At 29.7% G+C, this 10848-nt stretch overlaps 1 protein-coding gene across 1 annotated transcript; it reads left to right on the top strand.

Annotated features, from left to right (window-relative positions):
• The first annotated feature begins 2559 nt into the window (after positions 1-2559).
• Positions 2560-5408, top strand: NTT (C2H2-type zinc finger family protein). Its single transcript, XM_028259051.2, has 2 exons — positions 2560-3340; positions 4569-5408. Exons 1-2 carry the CDS (start codon positions 2714-2716, stop codon positions 5007-5009), a joined length of 1068 nt encoding a protein of 355 aa, XP_028114852.1. The 5' UTR covers positions 2560-2713; the 3' UTR covers positions 5010-5408.
• Positions 5409-10848: the final 5440 nt, after the last annotated feature.

The following is a 10848-nucleotide window of genomic DNA, read 5'->3' as shown; positions in this document are numbered from 1 at the left end:
TTATTGGATACGGACACTTGTTTGTTTCTTTCTCTCTCTCTCTCTCAGCATTGTACTTTTGGGCCAAGCCGACCACTGCTCACTTACCAAAGGAAATGCTGGGATAGATTGCCACTTCTACTTGCTTCTTGTCCCTCCCTCCTAGTTTTTATTTTATTTATTTTTTAATTTTATTTAAATTTTATGTATTGAGAGAGAACACTTTATGTGGCAGTCTCTTGGTATGGTAGGGATGGGAGACAACTTCCCATGAAATTATATGAAGTGGTGTCTGAGGTCTTTAATTGCTTTTACTAGACAGGTAAATGTTAAAAATAAAAGTTAGATTCTTGTACCAAGTTCTTATGAAGAGAACTATTAGACACCACCAATTTCATTTGTTGGCATTGAGAGAGAGAGAGAGAGAGAGAGAGAGAGAGTAGTAAAAGGAGAAAGATATTTTGATCAATAGGAAAGCACCTTTCATTTGCTTAATATTTTATTCAATAATGATAAGTGCATGCCTAAGGTTTTTATTTTGTGATGGGATTCTCTCCTTATTGATGGGAAGATTTAGTCAATCTTTTGTAAAAGGGGATAGGTGTTGGATTCTGTCTAATTAGTATCTAACTAGAGATGTATTAGAGATGTATTGTTAGGTTTAGTAGACGTATCGAGAAAATGTGAATACATTAATTTGTTTTGTAGAGTATTCATATAAAAAATTAAATAATTAAATATCAGTAGCAATATGATTATATTATAATTGTCATATAAAAAATAGATGGTCTATTTTCAAATTTATACTTGCCATTTGAACCCATTTTTTTCATAAAAATACACATGGGTCATAAACTATGCATTATGTGTCATTTTGATCTCTGAAATTTAAAAAAATTTCACCTTAATTTCTAAACATTGATGAAGAATATGAAGCATATTTGAGGAATGTTTAGTAGGAGTGGGTGGTTGGACCAAGTTCGGGATCAACTTACACTACATAATAACAATATATGTTGTTCTAAATTCAATCCGACTTGGCCCTTTATCGGATCTAATACACCCATTCCAAGCATGACCCTAATTTTTTTATAAAAATAATAAATAAATAAAGTCTGCCCACTTAACTCAAAATATATGGACCATTGATTTTTTTAAAAATCTTGAAGGGTTATTAAATGAAATTAGGTATTTTAATAATTATTTGAAATTGATCCATTAACAAAATTCAATTGCAAATAAATTTTGATTTTTTAACAAATGCTTTAATTGAAGCCAAAAGAAACATTTACACATTTTGCTTATTGTTTTATTATATAGTTTATTACGTTACTATCTAATATTAATTTTCGAAATAAAATTTTATAAATAGCCCGGCCAAGCAAGGTTATAATTTTTTAATTCAAGCCTAACCCAAAAAATAAACAAACTCAAAATTTTAGCCCATTCTGACAGTATGGGCAAATATATATACTTATTCCAAACTCCAAAATTCTGAGTTGGGTTTGGCAAACCATCTTGTTGGGGCCCATCCCGCTTAGGGATTAGATTGACAAAAGTAAAAGTTTAGACATATTTTACTGATTGTAGAAGAAATTTATTATTATCCTGTTAATGATTTAGAGTGCTATCGAAAATTGAATTAATTTGAATTTTTCAAATTAAAAAAAGTGGCAACCAAACCCAAGTGTTTAATACGCTACAGAAAAATAGAAAAATTCTCTTTTTAATTTTCACTTATGCTGTGTTTGGTTGGGAGATTTGAGGAGGGATTTGGAAAAGGAAATGAAAAAGATAGGTGAAATGTGAATAAAACATACTACCTATATTTCACCTAGTTTCACATACCTTTTCTCTTTTCCTTTACAAATCCCTTCCTAAATCGCTCAACCAAACACAGTGTTATTGACAAAGTTGAGGTTAACATATAGAAAGAGAAAGAAAACTATATTTTACTATTTTTCTTACGTTGTGATAAAATTTTTATTTTTTTAAATCAAAATTTATTTTTATGAATATTTTATTTTAAAATTGAAAATTATAATTCAGACACCAATTTGTATGTAATTTTATTTGATTTTTATTTTTTGCTGTTTGTGTAGCATCATTCTCTACAAAATATATGTTACGTTATTATAATCATCTGAAGCTATATATATATATATATATATATGTATGTGGAAAAAAAATTTGGGACTTAACTGTAGCATACTGCTATTTTCCTAATTAGTGTGGGTCAGCTCAAATGGTAAATTGCCTAAGTTTTATCTCAAAAGTATTAGGGCAAGTAAATATCATATTTGGTCTGAAATGTGAGACTAATAAATAGTTACATATATGGTGAGTTTGTACTTTTAGGGTGACTGTAAAAAATCCTCCCTAAGATCGATTCTCAGTTATTATTTACTTTTTAAAAACATTTTTTTTTTCTTCATGATTTGGTTATATTTTAGATAAATAATATTTGATTTTTGTTTCATTTAATCAATATTAGATTAATAGATTCTACTTCGTTATTTTTCACTGTGATTTTATCTTTCTTTCCCCTTAACTTTATTACTTCCTTTTAATTAATTTGTTAGGGTGCAATCAGTCTCCACTCCCCAGACTCTCTCTCTCTACCATCCACTCTTCATTCATCTACTCTCTCTCTCTCTCTCTCTCTCTCTCTCTCTCTCTATAAAAGCAAAACCATCCATCCAACCATCCTCCCCTCTCTCTCACCTTTTCAACCATGGCTGACCCCTACTCAAATTTCTACTCTCAATGGTTCAAATTCAACCCTCTCTATCTCTCTTCTCCAAACCCCCCTCCTCCTCAACTTCCTCAACCTCCCTCCTCTACCCAAAACTTCTACTCATCAAATGGTTTTTTCAACCTCAACAACCCCATTCCCTACCAAACCCCACCTCCCTCTCCTCCTCTCAAAGAAGCCCTACCTCTCCTTAGCCTGAGCCCATCAAGACATGATGCTCAAGAACCCTCTTGTACTTCCATGGATGTGGACAAGAAAAAGCTCAGGCTAGAAAGCCAAAGCCTCTTCTCATCAAGTAGTACTAGAGCTGGTGATGATGATGATGGTGATGAAGATGATGATGGTGAAACTGTTACTGTAGCACTTCACATAGGGCTTCCAAACCCTAGTGCTTCTGATCTAGCCTCTATGCTCTCGTCTTCTTCTACTGAAATCACTGATGATCATAAAGATGGAGATGGTGGTGGTGATGTTTCTGGGTACCCTATGAATAGACTCAACAAGGGACAGTATTGGATCCCTACCCCTTCTCAGATTCTCATTGGTCCTACACAGTTCTCATGTCCTGTTTGCTACAAGACCTTCAACAGATACAACAACATGCAGGTAAGTTTTTATCACATCAAACCATGATTCAAAAAAAACTTTCTTTTATCATCTCTATCCTGTTTCTTACTCAACTTCTTTTTTCCAATTGAAGAAATCCTGCGTGGGTTGGACCTTGAGTTTCAAATATCGGCCAACATGTATTGAGAATTTGAATTTTCACTATTATTATTCAATGATATATTGGGTGATACTGTTCAATACAAGCACCATATCGCCTATACATATCTTAATACCATTATAAAAACATGGCCTCAACTCAATAGCTTCCTAGGTTGATCTTGATTTTTTATTGTATCTTAATTATTTTTATTAAGAAAAAAAAGGTGAATTTATCATGTGGGTATTCTATTTTGTTTCTTGAAATTATTATTATATATATGTATATATATTGTTTAGTTCCTTTTAAAAAATAAAAAAAATTTGCATGGTTAATGGGTTTTGGGATTGTGAATATGTCAATTCTGAGTCTGAGTAAAGTTGAGTACACCCTTCATTTATGTTGATTGAACAACACAGGCAATGTTCCTTATGCTTTTAGTAGACTTGAAGTCTGTGCTTTGCTCAACTCATTTGACCAGGTGTGTGTTGAACTGAAAATTTCTCAGTGTTGCTCAGATGATCACCATCAAGGAACAGAATTTCTTCTATGTCAACACTTTCAGTCTGCAACTCAAAAAATAAAAAATAAAAAATAGCAGTTTACAGACATGAAAAGTCCATGCACAAGTTATTTCACCCCCTTCTTATCTTCTCAGACAAGACATCTCTCTCCTAAAACTCAACTTGAACCTTATTTATATATATATATATATATATATTCTTTTTAAAGCACATCTTTCCCTTTTTTTCCCTCTAATCCTAAAGAGACATAGAACCTAGCGATCCATAAATATTAGCAGATGGAGAACAAAGAGAAGTCTTCCTATCAGAACAACTCTTGAAGAACACCAATTTGAGGAATAAATATATTCCAGTTGTTCAACAACAGAAATCTAAAGGGCATAATACAACCCTTCCTTTAATTCCTTTGCTCTCTAGCTCTTCTTTAGTGTTCTCACATTTCAACTTAATTTATATCAAAACAGTAATGCTACATACCTATAATCCGTGCACAGAAAAATAGTTAGAAAAAACAATAATCTAGACACACATTTGTGGGTTATTTTTTAATGAATTTTCTAAATTTTTGCAATATGAATTATGGGTTTAATTTAAAATTTTGTAGATGCATATGTGGGGGCATGGATCACAGTATAGGAAAGGGCCAGAATCTTTAAGGGGGACTCAACCAACAGGCATGCTGAGGCTTCCTTGCTATTGTTGTGCACCAGGGTGCAGGAACAACATTGATCACCCACGGTCGAAGCCGCTTAAAGATTTCAGAACCCTTCAAACTCACTACAAGAGGAAGCATGGAATCAAGCCTTTCATGTGTAGAAAATGTGGCAAGGCCTTTGCTGTGAGGGGGGATTGGAGGACCCATGAGAAGAATTGTGGGAAGCTTTGGTATTGCATATGTGGATCTGATTTCAAGCACAAGAGGTCTCTTAAAGACCATATTAAGGCCTTTGGGCATGGCCATGGAGCTTTTGGCATCGATGGCGGCTTTGAGGAAGAGGATGAACCAGCATCAGAAGTTGAACAAGATGATGATTCCATGCAGTGAGTGATGATGATACAAGAAGAACTGGGGACAACATTTTAGTGAAGTTTCTTACTTCATGTGAGTCCTTTTCTAAGTACAATAGTTTGCAAGAAGTTTAAGAACACAAAACTAAATATAAAACCGGACACAGAAAATATTTAAATAGATAGTATTTTACAAAAGATTTGTTAGAGGGGCCTGCTCTATCTACATGTTCTCTGTGTTTGATTTTGTGTTTCATTTATGTGTTCTTAGACTTATTTGAATAGTTTAAGCATGAATATACTCGTGAGAACCACTTTTTTTTTTTTTTCTTCTTCTTCTTTTTTATTTTGTAGTCTTTTCCTTCACAATGTAGGATCCAAAACACATTATTCATCTTAGATCGTGTTCTCCTAAATCCATTTTACTTGCAGCTCATTATGATGGTTTCCTTCTCTTTTAATGCTTTCACTTTCTTTGATTTGTGTAATATTTTGATGAGAAAATCTGTTATTAAAACCAATGTTGTTGCCAATCTAGGAATTAGAAACAAAACAATATGGGCAATGGACATGGGAGACATAGCCCCTTAAATTAAGGCAAAGTTTGGCCAAAGTGGTCTGGTATTCTGAATGAAACATCTAAGGATTAGGAGATACCTAATGAGACATTAGTTATGTGTATGTCAAATTCACTTCATTTAGATTCAATACGCATTTGAGTTTTAGAGATTTTGTGGAAAGAAAACATTTGGAGAACCTATTTTTGAGACAACTGAACATTTTTATAAAGAAAATACAGTGAGTTTAAAGTTTGGCGTTCGAACTTTACAGAATAACGTTGAGTGCCTAATTGTGCTAATCTAAATTACTAATATGCTAACATTCTACCGAGTGCAATAAAAAAGAACAAATCAAAAGAAGAAAAAGAAAAGTCATTTTTATTATGAGCATCTCCAACATACTTTGCAAAGTTTGATTTACACTTTCCCAGAGTATTTGATCTAATATTTCCCTAGAAGTTTCATAGAGGATTTAAGTGAGTTTTCAGAATAGGTTTCCTAAAACTCCACATTATCTCCTTAAAAAATCCAAATGACTCTGTTAGATGCTTCTCATCACCAATTAAAAGTGCACAAAATTAAAAAAATGATATGAAAATAATGTGTATTTATAAACTTCTTATAAGAAAAACAAGAATAATAAAAATGATGCTAAACAGGAAAGGTTCAACTAACTTAACTATATAAGAAAAACAAAAATACAAAATAGATTTAAAAAAAAAAACTATCAATAGGTCTCCTCGGATTCATGTTTTTTAGGATGACTAATAAATAAGGGATTTGAGGAGATGGTTAAGAAGGAGACAATAACAAAATCTTTGTGTCACTTTTGGGAATGATGATGATGATCCAAGTGGGGCTTTTCTTTTCAGGCTTTTGGCTTTAATGATTCATTTATACTTGTATTATTATTATTATTGTTGTTATAGGAGTCTTGATCACCTATCCACACAAAGTATATTGAAATAGGTAATGAAAAGATGTGTCCTTGAGGCTTAGGGAAGTTTTCACTGGATAACAAAACAAAGACTGAGTGAGAGACTGATGCGAGTATATTTTGTTCCAAATGTAGTTGAGAATTGAGATAGGCTTTTCATATCCTACAAATACATCAGCTTTTTGAGGGTGCATATGATGCCCCTTTTGCTTTGGTTAGTGGAGAGAGAGAGAGAGAGAGATGTGTTTTTTTTTGTTGATGGATGGAACATATTTGAGATTCACTATTGCTTGGTAAATTCAAAGCAAATCATTACCTTTTAAAGAGAAAGAGAGCCCAGCAAAGAGAGAGAGAAAAAAATTGTTAATGTAATAGGAGTAAAAAGATCACCAGCTAATACAAGTACAATAATTCTATGAACCCAAATTAAAGATTGAGTTGGGAATTGATTTTTATTTTTTTATTTTTGAGTTGATTATAACAAATTGCAAAATTTCATGTGTTTTATACTTTAAACTCTAATATTTCAATTTTGATAAATTAAACCGTATAGTTTCATTAGTGTATCAATGTGGCTCCCGTCATCTCTATCCATGTAAAGCAACAAGATTCATCCCTAGTTGTGAGGATTAGAGCAACTACTTACCCTGAATAACCATAAAACTTGCAATGGAGATTTTTTTTTTTTTTTTTTTTTGAGAACAAATAATTACTCTGAATAATCATAAACCAAAGAAGTATTTTTATCAAATACATTATTTTAATTTTAAATATGGTATCATGTACATGTACTCTATAAAACATGGGGTACGGGTATGGGTACGGGTATGCCGATACGGTTAAATTTATAAAAAATAGGATACGGGTATGCCTTGGTACGCTTGTAAAAAAATATTTATTTTTAATTTAAAGTAATGTAAGAATTAATTAAATGATTTAATTTGTTAAGGTCTAACCTACTTTTAACATTTAATGTCAAAAGTAAAAGTATAAATTAAAATTAAATATTAATATATTAAGTTACTTATAAACCATAATTTAATTTTAAAATCATGCTAACCATAAAACAAAAAATAAAAAAGAAATTTAGTGTGAAATAAGTTTTATTTATGTAGTAGAAAAAAATATTGTTTTAATTGAGGTGCGGTGTGACTTGAGTATATACTAGGTACGATTGGGTATTCCAAAAATTAAGAAGAAAATTTTTGGGTACGTGCACGTATACAAAAGTATTATACGATATACCATACGCTGATAAGTATCCGGTACAGATACGACATATTTTTCAAAATACTCATGTTCATAGCATGTATTGTTATGCCATCTAGATACGGAATGCCCTAATATGAAAATCACATACATATCCATTGGTTTTCATGATATGTATTGATTTATATTCAATCATATTCGATATATATATAGCTCGATTCACCATCAATAACATTGGTTGGTTTATTGTCAAACTGTTGCGCATATTTGATAATATGATGTGAGAACAAGCAATGAATTTTGTGCTTAAATTTCACTACCTATCTTATAATTAACATTCTTGAACAAAAATTTAGCCTCATTGTGGAGAGTTTCCACACACGGGAAAAGACATTAAAAAAGATAAAAATGGTGAATTAGTGAAGAAAATGACTTGTTCATGTTTCGTCATTAGCCTCATTTGTTTTGTTCATGTTTCGTTATTAATAAAATTTCTTTTTGTTGATAAAAAAATATTAAAAAAGATAAATAATGAAACTATTACTATTTAATAATTTTAAATTTTAAATGAATTAGTCACTATTATAGGTGTTTGCTACAACTTAAAATGGTGATTATACCTTATTTTAATTTAGGAGTGTATACTAGACTGTTTGAAACAACTTCTAAATATAACTTATTAGGTAGAAATAACTTAAATGAATTATAAAAAAATTGATTAACTAGGTTGTGAAGAAAATGTACTTTTTAACTTCTAATTTTTTATTACCAAATTTAACTCTATTTGTTTGATTGAAAAATATTTTCTACGATTTTTTTTTTCAGTTTGTGGTTTCTAGAGAAATATATATATATATATATATTTTATATTTAGTGATGATGGCGGTAGCCATGGTGATGATGGTGTAGTGGTGAAGATGAGAGTGGTGATACTGTGGTGACATTTGTAAAATTTTAGAATAAAAAATATTTTTTACTCATAAAAAATATTTTTTATTGTATTAAAAACCATAAAAAAAAAAAAAATCCTACGTAAACAAACAGGGCGTAAACCGACCAATAATTCATCAAAGGCGTGGCAATATGCATGTTGGCAGTTTTGTATGTAGGGCATGGGGGCAAAAAGGTCATATGAGGCTGAAAACTGCAAGAGTGTGGAGCCCAAAGTCTCATGGTTGCAGAAAAATTATTGATTAATTCAGAATTACCTCGTAGTCTTATTTTTATTTAATTATAAATTTTTATATTTTTTAATTATTTAATATAAAATTATAAATCTTATTTTTTTTTATTAATCAAAACACTCATAAAATTAACTTATCTTCACTATCAATCAAAATACACAGAAAATAACACGTGACGGTGTTACGAACCAACCACATACTTTTTTTAATTTGCAACATATACTGATGCCTCCTACAGTACTACATACTCACATCATCTGATAGATCAACTGTAGATTGAAACGACAACTCAATACACTCTTTGACTCTCCCCTCTCTCCTCTCTCTCTCCACATTTTTGAATACACAAAAATGTTAGATATTTAAAAAAATTTATTAAATATTTCATATCAGTATGAGATTCATAGGTGAGTCTCACACCCGCTCACATTATGTGACATTAATTTTGATAAAATTTTAAAATCTCTAACATTATTTTGAAATATAACAATTTGCCATACATATGTATACAAACGTTTTAGTAACACGCTAAAAATTCAAAAGTCACATTTTAATCTATTTTTAATCACATCATCTTTCACATAAAATAAAATAAAAAAAGTTAAAAAATTTTAAAAATTAATTTTTAACTATCTTTCTAAAACATTCAATAATGAAACAACAATTGAGAATACTTGTGAAGTTATGACAGTAAAAACAGAAGATTTTTATTTTGTGGGTATTTGGAAAGTAACTATTTTAATAGGTTAAAATTTTTGTACTTAGAAAGATGGTTATATTTTTTTGTAATTGAATGTGATGTTTGTGAAAAAAAAAATAATTATGAATTTGATGTGACATTTTATCTAATTAACTATTTTAACTTATTTTATTATTTTTTGAATTTTAACCCAAAAAACTAAAAAAAGCCTTTGCCAATTTTAATGATTTTCTTATTGGGGTTGTTGTGTTGTTGACAATATCATTGTCAATGTGAAATTAGAAAATTATTATGAATTTTCGATCTACAATTTATATTTAAAGTTGTTATCATGGGCTAACATTTCAAGTTTTTCATATTTACTTAAATTACAAATATTTCTTAGTTAAAATTTTTTATCTAAAAGAATTAACAAAAAATAAAATTCTTAATTATTTTCTTATAAAAAATATGCTTGAATTTGTTAATTAAAATATATTTTTGATATCATTAAAAATTATTAATTAATTTAATATTTATTAATAAAATGTGTCATTTGTTATAGACTAAAAATTTGAAAGATGAGATGTAATTTTCAGAACTAACAATTCACCCTTAATTTTACATTGAAATTTTTTTCTGATATTTTTTTTGGCTAAGAATTAAGTCTTTGTGATGTGAATGTGGTGGTGTGGTGGGGATTGGGGTTTTATTGTGTCCCTTGTTTACTATTAAGCAACAGGACCATGATCAAACCAAACAACAACAAAGAAACAACCGTTAATGACTAAAAAAGCATTTAATGACAATCAATTTCTTTCCTCCTATTGGGAAGACCATTCTCTACCCATATTCACTTTTTTGGTCCTCCGTCTTCCCTTTTCCAAAAATAGTATGGTAATAATTTTATAAGGGTAGATTACACTTTACCCTGGTTACTTTTTTATTTTGCTTCTTAAATTTTTTTTTTATCACTTTAGTTTTTTTTATGTTTCAAGATTTTTTTTGTTTACTCGTAAAACTAAATTAGATAAAATAACACATTAAAAATCACGTGACATAGAAATATTTTATTATATATAACTTATATTTTTAGCATAAATTTGAATTATAATACAATAATATATTTTTTTATGTTATATAATAGTTATTATGATATTTTCTATCTAATTTTGAACAGAAATTAACTTTAAGAATAAACTAAAAAAAATATGAAATATAAAGAGTTAAAGTGAAAAAAAATAAATTTTAAGGATCAAAATTAAAAAACATCCAAACATAAAAAGGACAAAATGTATTTTACTCAA

The sequence above is a fragment of the Camellia sinensis genome, chromosome 10, assembly GCF_055761805.1.
Source record: "Camellia sinensis isolate YWXY chromosome 10, ASM5576180v1, whole genome shotgun sequence".
In the NCBI taxonomy this organism is placed as follows: domain Eukaryota; kingdom Viridiplantae; phylum Streptophyta; class Magnoliopsida; order Ericales; family Theaceae; genus Camellia; species Camellia sinensis.
This window is presented reverse-complemented; position numbering and strand designations above follow the sequence as displayed.

Excerpts from the sequence above, each read along its gene's own strand:
- NTT (XM_028259051.2), top strand. The coding sequence starts at position 2,714 with ATGGCTGACCCCTACTCAAATTTCTACTCTCAATGGTTCAAATTCAAC. Across the intron at positions 3,341-4,568 it reads ACAGATACAACAACATGCAG|ATGCATATGTGGGGGCATGG; the intron begins GTAAGTTTTTAT and ends AAAATTTTGTAG.